This window comes from Callionymus lyra, chromosome 7, assembly GCF_982586985.1.
Source record: "Callionymus lyra chromosome 7, fCalLyr1.hap1.1, whole genome shotgun sequence".
In the NCBI taxonomy this organism is placed as follows: domain Eukaryota; kingdom Metazoa; phylum Chordata; class Actinopteri; order Syngnathiformes; family Callionymidae; genus Callionymus; species Callionymus lyra.
Genome location: NC_141824.1, coordinates 13,291,239 through 13,307,911, shown reverse-complemented (window position 1 = coordinate 13,307,911; position 16,673 = coordinate 13,291,239). Strand labels below are relative to the sequence as shown.

Genomic DNA, 16,673 nt, shown 5'->3' with positions numbered 1-16,673 from the left:
CAAACTCCTATTTCAAAAGTAAATTTTCTTTATTGAAAAAATATTACTTACAGTTCACAGCTTGGGATCAACAAACAAAATGTACTAAAATTACTGAAAGTAAATCTAAACAATTAAAATAAATAATAATGTAGCCAAAAGTGTATTTGGAGTTGTCTGGTGGTACGATACGTATCACGATAAAGGGACAGAAATTCTATACATTACCTTATATTTGACACTGTAGCGACACGATTATATTTGTAGTATTGTCGAGTACTTGACTCTGGCGTTGCAGAATTTATAGACCACATGACTCTTGACGAAGTCGTAACTACCTTCATTTGTTTTGAAACCAAAATATGTCCCACAATCAGCTTTAAAAGCTGCTGGAGTCGACTGTATCCTCTTGTTCTCAGTCGTTTTGCAGGATTTCATTGTTACTTACTTACTAGCTGCGGAAGACATCATGACTGCCGCCATCTAGTGGCCAGATGTTTCATTGCAACACAAAAATGAACAAACACCCTGAATATAATTGCAAAATCGAATTATTTTACTTAAACACACTTTATTGAAGTTTATAATTAAATAAATATGTTAAAACTAGTATATTTATTTGCAAGGTTAATATAAATGAAAAAATAAAAAAATTGTATTTTATACACTTTATTAAACTTAACATAACATAACCCTTGTGTTATCTCGGGGTCAAGGTGACCCGTCGGCCCGAAAACAAATTAAAATGAAGAAATAAATAATAATGTCGATTAAAGTGCTGTCGAATATTTAGTCTTTAATCATCAACAGATACAAAACCATGTTTTATAAGTCAAATAAATCGCATGACTTGGATCAGATGTTATTTATTTGTAACAAAGGATTGTTGTCTTTGTTTTAATGCTTTTTTTTTTTCTGCTTTTTTAAATGTGTTCCCTCAGTTGGCGGGCGAGGCCCAGGAGCTGTTTTCTGTTCGTCACGGACCAGTGAGGGCGGCAAGAATTCTGCCTGCGCCACATATAAGTGAGTAACCAATCGACGTGTTCGGGAAATCAGTGAACATTTCCTGGATTAATAGAAAACAAACTTGTTAAATCGTATTTACATCGGTGCCTCGTTTATTGCGGGGGTTACGTTCTGTAAACCCTTGCATTAAAAGCGTTTTTCAATTAATTTGACATTTAAATTCAACATTGCATCCCTCGCACCACCTTTCTTAATAACGGTGATCTAAATGGCAATGCTTTGCCGCCCAGCCGACCAATTACAATTGATCACTTTTGATTTTGCAACAAGTAGAATTTAAACACTGTATTGTAGCGACCAATCAGCTTTCACTAAATTGAGGAGGGTGTAGAAGGCATCATGGGAGTTCACTGTTTCATTGGCACCAAAATGTAAGGTGTGTGAAAATCGGTGAAAAGACAAGACTGCGATTGGCGACAGCATCAAAACTCTAATGAAAAGAATATTTCCCTCGCTCGTAAAAATCTTTTCTTTCTTTTCCTGTGTTGATTGTGTTCTGCGTGTGAGGTCCGTGGACCATGTTTTTCACCGATGCGATGCTGAGATGACTTTTTTTTTTTTTCGTTGCAACCTTTTGGGTGGCAAACGTAACGGCATCATTATTGGTTTATGGCGATTTGGTGAGGTCATGTAATTCCAGCACAAGTGCAATTAGCTTCAGTCTCAGCAAAGGTTTAGTCAGTCGCCATGTGTAAACAATTGTGTGGGTGAACGAGGCCCTTTAATTCACGTACATAAATACATTCTATGTGGCGACCATTTAGCTGTCAATTCACCAACAAGACACTTAAGCGTCTATTTTGTGGCCACATGAAACGACGTGATTTTATGTGTGTTTGGTTTTTGGGTTCACGAACGAAAAGAGAAATAGATGCTCTTTTATTGTAATACACATTTTTTTTAAAGGATTTTTATTTATTTTTGATAAGGTAAAATCTACCGTTGGATAACCTGCTTAAAATAAATGTTTTATTATGTTGTGGGTTTTTTTTTTGGCTTTTGTCTTTTGAGTCTGTTCCTTGACCTCAGATTTCAACAACCAATAGATAGATAGTTAGATAGTTAGATAGATAGATAGATAGATAGATAGATAGATAGATAGATAGATAGATAAAATGCATTTTAATGATGATTAAATAAAAAAGCATTTAAGTTTAAATCATTTTTTCTCCACAGCAACATTAGCTGCTGTCTTAAGATAGAAAATGCAGTGAGTTTTAAACCCACTGAACTATCGAATCATTCATTTGGCAAACTTTATTAATATATTTTTTTAATCCATGTATGATGCCTTTATTTATATATATATATATATATATATATATATATATATATATATATATATATAAAAAGAAATCAGGATGTACCAAAAATTCTCACCCCCGAAAACCATGAGTGCACTTTGGCCATATAACAAAAAGTAAAAAAAATTATATAATACATTTTTATTTGAATAGTACCTTCAGATGCAAATGTAAAAAAAAAATGGACGTACTTGTATAGTAACACAATGAAAATAACCATCAGTGGTAAATAAAAATGTTCAACTTTTTAATATTTTTTAGTTGATCCATGATTTGTAATGCAATTACAGTGTCTCTTCATTTTACTCCGAGTAAGTCGTAGTAATAGCCTAAATTCTAATGGTGCAAGTAATTTGCAAAATCGGCTTTGTTATCTGTCCATTCCTAATATTCAAGATGGACCTTGAGTATTGTTAGTTCTGAACCCATTTAAATTTAAAATGAATTGAATTCAGTTATTCAACTAAAATAAATGTAACCTTTCAATATACAAATTATAGAATTAAGTTATTAAAAAAAAAAGGATTCAGTGGTTAAAAAACATACAATTTCAACATTTTGAAATGTTAAATAATCTCTTAAAACACTTCAAGTGCGGCTCATCATCTTGCAGAACTGCAGAAATGTGTAAATGCTGCTGGCAGATTTGAAAGCTCCCACAATGGCAGCTTTTTAAAGAGACCCAGACGTGGATGAAAGCGACGCGTTGTTATAAGAAGAAGCAGCAGCAGCAGATACAGTGGCACACGAGGGATAGAAACGTCCTCGCTGGAGAAAAAAACATGTGCTTTGTACTGAGCGGAAGGAAGGAAGGAAGGATGCGACTTCTTTATGATCATTTCTCACCACGATGTGACCCTTTTGCTCGAGAGACTCTCACCCTAATAAAGCCAGATTCATCCTCGTTCTGTGAATGATTTTGAGAAGTCTGTGAGGAGTGGTGAAGTTTGGAGGGCAAACAGTGTTGTGCGCTCGTGCCACACCACAGGAACCAGGGCTGATTACTGTCAAGCCTCAAATGATGGTCCTCAAAATGGTAACATCTCAATTCTCAATGAGCCTAATCCCGTCCATGACGCTTCTTTTCCCCCTCATGAATGAAAAGATCAGGAAAAAAAACAAACATCTTCTTTGTCGTCTCTTGCAACAATCTTGTGTGATTATTATGCATTCGCGAGTGTTTGTGCAAGATTTGACGCACACGAGAATGATGCGAACATCCGGCACTTTACCGTTGGTAGTTGTTGACTCATTTAAAAAAATAACTTGTAATTTGTGATAATTGCTTCCATGGCAACGCCGCTAATGCAATCAGTGCATTTCCTGCCACTGGACTGACCGAGCGTTGGACGGCGGAACCGGCGGCTTCACATGTCGATCCAGAGAATGTTGCTCTTTGTTGCCATGATTTCTGCTATGACTCATCCTCTTAACACTGCGCCTCCTCTGCAGGTCCGCTCAAGACCGACACGTTTTCAGACAAGAGGCCACTGCTGGGGGTTTGCAAAAGCACAGGTTCTTCAGGGTAAGTCCTGCGTCGACTAAAGACTCTATTTATTCTGCCCTTACAGTACTTAAGCCATTAAAGGTCTTTGTTTGAGGAATTTCCCCCTCTTTTCCTTCCTTAATTCGTCCTTTTGTTGTTGTTTGCAATTATATTTCTAAATGCAAAGTTTAAAAGGAAAGATTAAACAATGAAGTTAACGACTCAAGCTTATTCAGCTTTATTTTATGATTTCACTTTTGTTAGTTTTCGTGTCGTGAAATATATGAAACAGTATAAAATAAATTGCATATTAAATGATTTTCTTTAAATTAATTAAAAAAATAAAATACAATATACAGTACATTCAATTTAGAGCTTAAGCTTATTTATAATGCCCCTTCTTATTTAATTTATTTAATTTTACCATAATATTAAAGCTTCTTTTAATTGTCCCTTCTTTCTTTTGGCTTGACGGTCCCTTACAACAGTTACAGTATATAAATCGGCTCCTTTTTCTAATTACTATTCCTGGTATAAAGTCCAAAGCCATTTGTTAATATACATATTTTTCAACAGAAAATAACACTTACAATAAGAATGCAAACATTTTCATTGCTCATGTCGATGTGTTACCTTCACTATGTTTAGTGTGTTGTTGCTTTTTTCTTTTAGTTCAAATAATTTGTGATAAGGTTTCGACCTCTTATTATTGAAGTCATCTGTCTCCCTCTAACAATGTACAAACAAAAGTGTTCGCCTCTCCAAGCTTCTGCAGACGTGGCACTAAAAGACACGTTAGCCTCTCATTACCATCTATTAACATTTAAATTGAGGTTAACTTATTGTATTAAGTGTTATAACATCATTACAACCATTTCACACTGTACTACTAAACAGAAGTTGCAGCTTATCACTTTAGTTTGAGCATATTAACACTTATATTAACACTGTTATGTACTTTAAATACTTTTACACCTATGAATATTTAAGAATTTGAATCAAATGTTCAAAATTTGGACAGAGTTTTATCATATAAATACACACAAATAAACTCTGTCCTTCCTTGTTTTTGTTGTGCGTGTTGGGAATTGAGAACGTTTTAATGTGATTGATTTAATCTAATTCAATTTCATTGATGAAGTGTCTGGTTAAACGTTCCTTAATATTATCGATGGGTAAACAGAAGAAGCATAAATCTTATAAAAGATACTCAACAGAAATCCAGTGTTTTAAGTTGATCACATTCATAGTAAAAGTATGTTTTGTTCAAAAACAAAACGGCAACGATGGTAACAATTAACTTTTCCAAAACATCCATTCATATGCTCCTAGTAGGACCAAAAATCGAATGCAATAAACATTTTAATTCCACTTTTTTTAGCACTACAAATACACGTTTTGACAGTGTTTTTCCAATCGTACTTAACCTAAAACACATTTACAAACAAATACTATTTTCTTTTTCATGTAGCTTCCACGAGCGTTCACATGTGCATCAAACAACACAAACTTCAAAAATCAGGGGGAAAAAAAATGGAAAGACGTAAATCTTAAATCTAAATCTTTCTTCTGATGCTGCCACTTTGTGTCACCGACACGGAGACGAGCAGCATTGATGGTTTGGCAGCGCACGGAGGCTTCGCTCGACACTAATGATGAAAACATGCACTGTGTTGAAAAGCAGAAACGCTCACCTCTGGCTAAATGGCAACATTCGGGTTCTTCCCCTACTGAAGCGCTCAGTAAATAACAATCTGGTCAAAGACAAAAAGGAAAAAGGCTTCCGGGTATGGCACTGTTCTTTCCATCGGGTCTGTTCATAAGCTCACTACGGTCCTCACACAATTTTTAGCATATAATCTTTTTGAAATAACAGCTTTTGTTAACCACCAAAAAGGATGCCGTCTTGACACTTAAATGGAAAACAGATTGAAAGCTTGGCCACTACAGCAGTGCTGGTTTAGAAGTTGGTTCAGTCAGCTCCAGGCTTAGATTACAAGATTTGCAAATTAAAGGCGAACCAAAGAAGGGGGAAAAAGCATGTGTGCAGAAGCCTTTTTGCTTGTGGATTTCCACTCAGGCACACTTAACAGGAGTTTATCAATGGAGGAGTTTACATGTTGCGCGGTGATTGTCTCGGCAGTAAAGCCTCGGACATGTTACCAGACTGTCTGGTGCGGACCAGAGATTTGTCAAATTTGGAAAGAATGTCGTTTTGCCGGAGCAGGACTTTGATGTGTTAGCTTTGAGCTCTCCGGGGGATTCTTGTCATCTTTCCCTGGCTGATGTTGTCCCAAATTAAATTGCATCCATAGATTTACAAAAAACAACTGTTCCCGACTAAACTCTATGGTTACGATTCGTGCAAGTCGAACGCTAATAGGTGTTTAAAAACTTGTTGGACAGAAGTCGAGGCGCTTTGTTCTGGAAGGTTCAAGAACTGTGACATTTCCTCCCACTCACATCATCTCCAGATGCTCAAAGGATGTGGTTCTGACCATATTATTTCCTTTACACTTTTGTGGACTACTACTGGGAGTGCTATTTTCAGATATTTGATGAAACTGGTCTTTACTCATATGAACTCAGTTAGTCTGCTCAGCGGCAATACTGCAGTATTTGAACCTGGATATATTAACTGTAAATGAAGTACAGTATCGTGAGCTATTAAAGATTCACAAGTCTTTTTTAAACGGTATTTAAAAATGCACAGTAACAACATTTGAAGAGGAGAGTTTGATTGTCAGTGTTCGGATTGCAAGTTGAAATAACAGGAATTCGGAAGTAAATGGACCTTTGTCTGGTAGTGAGTGATTTAAAGTTCATTTTTCCTTGTAAACCACTTGCTTATGGGTGGAGGTTTAAACAGTCTATTTCTTTTCCTGGGTGAATAAAAGGTACTACTATGCCAACTCTATATTTGCCTTCTTAACCTTGCGAAGCAGTTGTTTTAGCTCTGCTGGGGACTAGGGGATGCATATCTCCACGACTAAGGTCGATTCCATAGGGATCTTGATAAACTGGTAGTGATACAATACGGTGCAATTCACAGGATTCCTTGGACGATACGATGCGATACGATCGAATCCCTCCTGTTCACAATACGATTTGATTCCAAAATGATTTGCTCCTGTTACAACTTAATTATAAGAGAATTGGGTTTTATTATGTATGTATTGTTATGTCTGTATCATTTGATACTATTAATGAGGGTTTGAGAAAGTAATACTGTAGTCAACTTTCTACAAAATTCTTCTCTTTTAACAATTTGTATGCATTGTTCCCTCAATAGTTGTTTTTGAAAAAGCAAAACAAATAATAATAATACAAAATTACACAATTCGCTATGTTCAGGCAGTGCGTTCAAATTTATTCACAGCATTAACAATGGAATTCTAATAAATACATAAGAATATTGCAATTCGAACATGTAAATGTAAACAAATTTCAGAAAAAAATTAAAAAATCACTTAAGTTAAGATAATGCAACATGGCCCTCTCAAATGAATGACGAATGGAGTGATCTCAAAAAAGCAAGTGCCCTGTGGCTTTATATTTCAAGAAGTCTGGGTCTCCAACGAAGAGTATAAAGTTAAGAGTATAACATGAAAATGTAATCTTGCTAACATTCGACAGCAAATGGAAGTAGAGGGGTTGAACGGCCCCACAGGCGGGACATCATTCACAAAATCTGGCCCTCAGAAAAAAAATCTTTAATAGTCCTGATAAGACAGGATTCTCGCAGATCCTTAACATGTCTCAAGAGCCGTTACATTCATGAATCCAAAGAAAGGCCTTAATTGGCATTAGTACATTTTTTAAGATCTCAAAACTCAATCTTATTTTATTTTATCCATCGGTCACCATGTGTCAATTCAATGAGAATAAGCTGTTGAAGCAACATTTTTTATTCATGTCTGAAAGTGGTACCAGGCAAGGTATTCGAGACACGTTGTACTTTGTGGAGGGAATTATTTAAAAGCACGGTGGGAGTGAATTTTTGGTTGACTTAAAGTCATGTTTATTATCTTGCTGTTGGATTTAAATCTTGAATTTTAGCACAAATGGTTAGAAGTAGGACTGCACGATACTAGCATTACAGATCTGCACACTTCTACACACATCTACACACACCTGTATCAGTACGTACTACACACATCTACACACTTTTACACACATCTACACACATCTACACATCTACACACATCTACACACATCTACACACATCTACACACTTCTACACACATCTACACACATCTGTATCAGTACGTACTACACACATCTACACACATCTACACACATCTACACACATCTACACACATCTACACATCTACACACATCTACACACATCTGCACACATCTACACATCTACACACATCTGCACACTTCTACACACTTCTACACACATCTGTATCAGTACGTACTACACACATCTACACACATCTACACACATCTACACACATCTGCACACATCTACACACATCTGCACACATCTACACACTTCTACACACATCTGTATCAGTACGTACTACACACATTTACACACATCTACACACATCTGCACACATCTACACACATCTACACACATCTGCACACATCTACACACATCTGCACACTTCTACACACTTCTACACACATCTGTATCAGTACGTACTACACACTTCTACACACATCTACACACATCTGTATCAGTACGTACTACACACTTCTACACACATCTACACACATCTACACACATCTGCACACATCTACACATCTACACACTTCTACACACACCTGTATCAGTACGTACTACACACTTCTACACACATCTACACATCTACACACATCTACACACATCTACACACTTCTACACACATCTACACACATCTGTATCAGTACGTACTACACACTTCTACACACATCTGTATCAGTACGTACTACACACATCTACACACATCTACACACAACTACACACATCTGCACACATCTACACACATCTACACACATCTACACACATCTGCACACATCTACACACATCTGCAGACATCTACACACTTCTACACACATCTGTATCAGTACGTACTACACACATCTACACACATCTACACACATCTGCACACATCTGCACACATCTGCACACATCTGCACACATCTGCACACATCTACACACATCTACACACATCTGCACACATCTGCACACATCTACACACATCTGCACACATCTGCACACATCTACACACTTCTACACACTTCTACACACATCTGTATCAGTACGTAAGTACATGACACTGATTGGTAAAAATGATAAATTATCGCACATGTTTTCAATATGCATATCGCACGTGCAAATATCGTGATATCGATACTTTTTCGATATATCCTGCAGCCCTAGTTTGAAGGCTAGTATTTAACTTGGGTTGACTCGGTTGCCCGAAAACGTACCTTGACCCAGACACAAGGGATACCTCAAAACACATTTATTTCTGAGGCCTTCGGGTCACCTTGACCCAGAGATGAAAGGGTAAAGCTGTAGGAACTCTTTATAAAGTAATATCAACATAACCAAAAAAAAGTTTTTACTTTGACTTCTAATGCAACACTTGAACATAAGTAGCGTTCTTATCATCATTGGACACAGTTCACGGTCGAGACATGCTTGCAAATGCAACACTGACTCCGTTGTATATCTTGAACGTCACTGCAAATGACCATTTCCTCTCCACACAAAGAGCCTCCAGCTGCATGTCCCTGACAGCTCTTCATTTGCGGGGCGGGATATACATCTGCCGGCTAAAGTGTATTAAACTGAAATTATCAAGCATTTGTGTAAACCCCAGCCGCCAGATTAAAGGGATTTTTGTTTGAAGTGATGCTTTTTTATCCAGCGTGAGGTTACGGTGGTCGTCGTCACTGTCACAGTACGACCACCCATGAGAACACGTGCAAACACTCCCTGCGTCGGATCAACCCGTCGCTGTCGGATGAAGAGCAGAAATGTGAAGTAAAGAAGATTAGCAGCGGCATTTGATCGCTTCAATCCTCTTTTTAATCACCGGCATTGTCATCAGTTTGGTGAAAGTTGTTTGAGGGTTTTTACTTGTTATTTATGTATGGTACTTTGTATTTTGTACCTATTTATGATCAGCATTATTAGAATATATGTGTAGAAATGTAGATTTCACTGATTTAAATGTTAAATTAATTATATATAATATCATATTGATAATATTAACAATAAATACAATTTATTTCAACTTCCAAAGTTATTATTATTAGTTAAGTATTGGAAATACATACTTCTGAGGAGTTTTTCTTGAATTGTTTGATTGTAGTTGTAAATTGTTTAATTAAAGATGAAAATTGTTGGATTATAGTTAAAAAATGGTTGTATTACAGTTTAAATTGTTTGATTATAGTTAAAAATTGTTTGATTTTAGTAGAAATAGTTTGATTACATATGACAATTGTTGGATTATAGTTAAAAATTGTTTGATTATAGTTGAAATTGTTTAATTACAGATGAAAATTGTTGGATTATAGTTGAAAATTGTTTGATTATAGTTGAAAATTGTTGGATTATAGTTGAAAATTGTTTGATTATAGTTGAAATTGTTTATTTACAGATGAAAATTGTTGGATTATAGTTGAAAATTGTTGGATTATAGTGGAAAATTGTTTGATTATAGTTGAAAATTGTTTGATTACAGTTTAAAATTGTTTGATTATAGTTAAAAATTGTTTGATTATAGTTGAAAAGTGTTTGATTAAAGTTGAAAATTGTTGGATTCTAGTTATATCTAATATCATATAGATAATTTTAAAAATAAATACAATTAACACTTGCCTTTTTTTACCTTTTTGTTCCCTGATGCGCTCAAAACTAAATATTTCTACATTAAAATAAAAAAATATTCTAAAGAGTTATTTGATGTTCACTTTGAGAAGTGTACATATGTGCTGGAGTTTTACTTTCACTGTATCGTAATTAGGTTTTAAGTTCAGCTCATCCACGCTTCATAACCCCCCGTGTCCTCCAAATATCTCTGCTGGGTTTAATCTTTTTTGGGATTAAAAAAATGATCCCAGTTTAAACAAAAATCCTCGTCTATCCAAGTCAAACACTTTAATTAAGAGATAAAACGTTAACCTTTACATTAAGAGCTTTAACAAATATATTGTTCCATCCACCAGAAATTCCTTGTTTGTAGATGAAAATTTGACTGAAATTGTTTGATTTTAGTTGAAAATTGTTTGATTTTAGTTGAAAATTGTTTGATTATAGTTAAAAAAAAAAGATTATTGTTTAAAATGTACAGATTACAGATGAAAAATGATTGGATTACAGTTGAAAATCGTTTGATTATAGTTGAAAATCGTTTGATTACAGTTGAAAATTGTTTGATTTTAGTTGAAAATTGTTTGATTATAGTTGAAAATGGTTTGATTAAAGTTGAAAATTGTTTGATTTTAGTTGAAAATTGTTTAATTATAGTTGATAATTGTTTGAATAAAGTTGAATATTGTTTGATTATAGTTGAAAATTGATTGATTTTAGTTGATAATTGTTTGATTTTAGTTGAAAATTGTTTGATTATAGTTGAAAATTGTTTGATTATAGTTGAAAATTGTTTGATTAAAGTTGAAAATTGTTTGATTTTAGTTGAAAATTGTTTGATTATAGTTAATAATTGTTTGAATAAAGTTGAATATTGTTTGATTATAGTTGAAAATTGTTTGATTATAGTTGATAATTGTTTGAATAAAGTTGAAAATTGTTTGATTACAGTTGAATTGTGGTTGAAAGTATCGTATTGTATGTTGTAATACAAAAGGAAAATTGCAATTATTTTTAAATACAATTATTAAATAAGTAATAAATTATAGTTCAAGCTTTATAAGCGTCTGTAAAAAATAAATAAAATGATCAGGTATTTTTTTAATGTAATTTGATGTTTTAATACACTTCTTTAATCTCACACAATATCACACATATTTAAATAATACTTTTATGATTACCATAAACTGCAAAGCACTTGTGTCTGTATTTTTTCATACCAGAACTCCATCAGTACATTAACTAAGTATACTATATTTCACATAAGGCTTTTTGTTTAAGTGCTTTTAAATTGCTGTTTCCCGAGGGCAACATTTCCCAGCAAACAATAATCGATACCGTATTGAAGAAATCATTTTCATAAAGCACAGTAGTACCTTGGAACTGCCTTTATTTCACCTTCCAAAGTTAATATTGAAAATACTTCTGAGGAGTTTTTCTTGAATTGTTTGATTTTAGTTGAAAATTGTTTGATTATAGTTGAAAATTGTTTGATTATTGTTGAAAATTGTTGGATTATAGTTGAAAATTGTTTGATTATAGTTGAAATTGTTTGATTATAGTTGAAAATCGTTTGATTATAGTTGAAAATCGTTTGATTACAGTTGAAAATTGTTTGATTTTAGTTGAAAATTGTTTGATTATAGTTGAAAATGGTTTGATTACAGTTGAAAATTGTTTGATTTTAGTTGAAAATTGTTTGATTATAGTTGAAAATGGTTTGATTACAGTTGAAAATTGTTTGATTTTAGTTGAAAATCAATGGATTACAGTTAAACAATGTTGGATTATAGTTGAAGATTGTTGGATTACAGTAAAAAATAGTTGATTATAGTTGAAATTTGTTTGATTATTGTTGAAATGTGTTTGATTATTGTTGAAAATTGTTGGATTATAGTTGAAAATTGTTTGATTATAGTTGAAATTGTTTGATTATAGTTGAAAATCGTTTGATTATAGTTGAAAATCGTTTGATTACAGTTGAAAATTGTTTGATTTTAGTTGAAAATTGTTTGATTATAGTTGAAAATGGTTTGATTACAGTTGAAAATTGTTTGATTTTAGTTGAAAATTGTTTGATTATAGTTGAAAATTGTTTGATTATTGTTGAAAATTGTTGGATTATAGTTGAAAATTGTTTGATTATAGTTGAAATTGTTTGATTATAGTTGAAAATCGTTTGATTATAGTTGAAAATCGTTTGATTACAGTTGAAAATTGTTTGATTTTAGTTGAAAATTGTTTGATTATAGTTGAAAATGGTTTGATTACAGTTGAAAATTGTTTGATTTTAGTTGAAAATTGTTTGATTATAGTTGAAAATGGTTTGATTACAGTTGAAAATTGTTTGATTTTAGTTGAAAATCAATGGATTACAGTTAAACAATGTTGGATTATAGTTGAAGATTGTTGGATTACAGTAAAAAATAGTTGATTATAGTTGAAATTTGTTTGATTATTGTTGAAATTTGTTTGATTATTGTTGAAAATTGTTTGATTATAGTTGAAAAATTGTTTGATTATAGTTGAAAAATTGTTGGAATAAAGTTAAAATTGTTTGAATTTAGTTGAAAATTGTGTTCATTAAATGTTGAAGTGTTCTTAAAGTTCACACTTGTTTGTTTAGCATTACCCCGCCATGTAATTGACATTTGTAATGATTAACTTGTAAAACTTTGGCCGAGTCGGAAACGTGGTGACGTCCCTCTCCCTGCCAGTGAATTATTTTCCCCTTTTTGCAGCCTCCATTGATGATTTCCACAGCCACTCGAGATCCTGCGGTTTTATCCCCTCCTTCAGTTAACATAAAAAGACGCGAGGAGAGTTTCGTTGCCAGAAAGAAAGTGCTCATGGAATAAGCTCAGTATTGATGTGAAAATTTTAATAACAGATGTTGGCGTGTTTCATTGAGAAGGAAGTTTAGACTAGATTGATGGTAATTACACAATAATGAAGCGCACACCATAAGGAACCCTTAATGGCCTTTTAGTCAGAAGTCTAGTGTGTTAAATTAAGACACGGTTGTGAAAGTTTTATGTTGAAAGTTGTTATAAAATAGTCTTTTGAAAGTCATGAACTGGGACGAGAAGTGAACCGAAACACCAGAGTTTATTGTGGGCAAAGGCAACGATGGATTCAGCAGGTGCTGGACCTTCTCTGTTCAACACGTTTTCTTGACTTCTTGAAAAACCTGAAAACAGACTTATTTATTGAGTCTCAGTGGGAAATCTCCACCTGTCTTATTGCCCGGTTATCAGAGACGACAGCTTCAAGTTAAGATGGTATACATGTTTAACACACGTTTTAAACTCTGATCTGGTCCACCGGACGATTGTCTCACGATCAAATTAGATCAATGTTCATGTCGATACTATTACCTAGACGAATATAAAGATGTCACCGTTTAAGTTAAGATAAGGATAATGGATGTTTACAATTATACAAATACTAAGATGATGTTATTCTATGTTATCTTTTGTAACCTTTCTCTTTTGTATCCTTTGCTTTGCGTCATTACTTTTGATCTATGTTCTTCTTATTTGCACTTTGTTCCTGTTCTTGCTTTTTCGATACTATCGTCTTCTGTGAACTGGAAACCCAAATTCCCCAAAGGAGATCTCCACAGGGATTGATAAAGTCCATTTTAACTGGTTGTTGAATAAAAGGAATTTGATGGAGATCTGATACTTATTGATACAGAACTCTGCAGCAAGAATTCTGACCTGCTCTAGTAGAAGAACTCACATTTCTCCGATCATTAAAACTCTTTATTGGCTGCCAGTTTCTTTCAGGATCAACTTTAGAAATTCAGTTTTTTACTTTCAGATCTATTCATGGTCAGACTCCTCCTTATATCAGTGATCTGATCAAGCCTTACACCCCAGCTCGGGGTCTGAGGTTTCAAGAAACATCTTAAGTTGTTTATTCGTGCTTTTTCCTGATTTTCTGGGACTCCTGTGTTTGTCTCGGTGGTGTCTTGACTTTCTAAGCATATATATATATATATTTTTTTTTTATTGTTTAGGTGCTGTGTGACCCTGGTCTAGAAAAGCGCTCTACAAATATTACTTACTTACTTACAAAGTCAGTTGGGTAAACATAAACTTAGTTTGCTTCAAACAAAGAGTGCTAAACAGACGTTAGCTAGATATACCTCGAACTTGGGTATTTTCAGGGTCCCCCGGATGAAAGGCGACTTAATGGAATCCACGGAAAATGCTAAAGATGTGTGGATATAGCGAGTTCTATCCCATTTTATGTTAATATATCATGTCAACATTTTGATAAAAGCATATTTGAAACACATTTCTAATCTTGGATTACATTAGATCAGGTAGACTTTATCAATCCCACTGAAGATTTCCTTCAAGAACTTTCCAGTTCACAGCCGACGATAGTTTCATAAAATATACAATAAATAAAAAGAACAACGTCCAAAGAGATAGCAAAGTGCAAATATAAAGGGCATAGATCAAAGAAAATATCACAAAGAAAAGGGTACAAAGATTTACATAGAATACATCGTCCTTTCACTCTAATCCATCCATTTATTTCCTGGATTTTCAATTAGCGTAACCATTAATGTACATTCATGAAGTACTGTCTGCATAACGAGGGTAAGTTAGCATCAGAAAAGGCAACCTTGGACACTCAAGTACGAGCCAGCGTTGTCGGAACGATACAACCATGACCTACTTTCTCTGACATTGTCTCATGTTGTCGACACATCTCATGGTGAAGGCATTGAAATTCATCACATCGTCGCTTGAAAGTTGAAAAGTTGATAACGACTGAAAATCGATTGATTGTAGTTTGAAAAATACAATTTGTGTTGTACATACAATAAAACATTTTAAAAGTGTACGATTGTGGAAAAACTAACTAATGGGATAATACAATTTATATGAATCCAATAAAGATAGTTAATTTCTGTTGATCTTCGCTGACAAAGCAATACTTTTAAAATACAATTCTTTCTCTAAGTAATACTTGTGAGAATTAAATCATCATGTTATTTTGTGTATTTTCCTTCTAAGTCACGACCTTGTCATCTCAAAATACTTTAAATAAAAGAAAAAATGCCCGGATTATATAATTGTATGATAAAATAATGGACATTTATAACAATAATTACATGTTTAATGGAAGTACATTTTCGATTTTTACTGTTCTTGGTTTAAACCACTGTGATTTAATGCACATATTGCGTTCTGGACATCTTAAAAAACAGGCTGTGTGTCAATACTATGAAGTATTTTACCATTATACTGATGTACTATTGTAGGCCGTAATTATACATATGTATTCTTTAAAATAAAATGACAACTACGACTGTTTGTCTGTAGGTATGTGATTCACTATGTGTGTATAAATATAGAAAAACCCTTTTTTAATTAAAATAATGTTCATATGTTATTTTATTAATGGTGGTTCTATTTCCCTTTTTTCTTTTCAAATGCTAAACTAAAAAAAAGGTTGCTAACAAAACAGGGCAACTCGTCTTAGCCTTAATCCCTGTCATTTTGTGTCGTCTCGTACCCAGGGGCCAGTTTGAGTAATAGTAATTGACACATTGATCTAATGCCGCCATCATCAGAGGGCTGTTACCGAGCCGGGCCGCGGCGCTTGGCGTCACCTTAACATGTGCAGCGATTGACATCCTGCCTCCATCCGTAATGATAATTGTGATTTAGCCTTGCTTTCAACCTACGCCCCGATGTCCTCAGCCTCAGACAATCGTATTAGGCCTGACCCGACGTTGGCTCCATTAGAACTGGGTCATTTGTTAAAATACTGCGAAAGCAAAGCAATTGAACTTTGTGCCGTTTTGATTCTATGACAGCAGGTTATCATTGTCCTCTTGAATCAATTGCAGAGGCTCATTCTTCTAGATAGAGCCCAGAATTCAATTGAACTCAGTCTGATAATGCAGAAATCGATCACGCAGCCGCCTGAAAGTAAATTATTGTCGAGGGACAGAATTCTTGCATTTATCTTCATGCCTGTGCTCTTCAGTGTAATGGTTCGGAGGAGACGGTTTGGGCGCTACACACTGCGGTCG

General features: G+C 34.2%; 1 protein-coding gene across 2 annotated transcripts in view; it reads left to right on the top strand.

Annotated features, from left to right (window-relative positions):
* bcas3 (BCAS3 microtubule associated cell migration factor) overlaps positions 1 to 16,673 on the top strand; it is a 339,719-nt gene that overhangs the window by 13,590 nt on the left and 309,456 nt on the right. For both annotated transcript variants that reach the window (XM_087795199.1, XM_087795200.1), the window contains exons 6-7: positions 921 to 1,002; positions 3,762 to 3,834. In XM_087795199.1, coding sequence (XP_087651325.1) covers positions 921 to 1,002; positions 3,762 to 3,834 — 155 coding nt within the window. The remainder of the gene's footprint in view (positions 1 to 920; positions 1,003 to 3,761; positions 3,835 to 16,673) is intronic.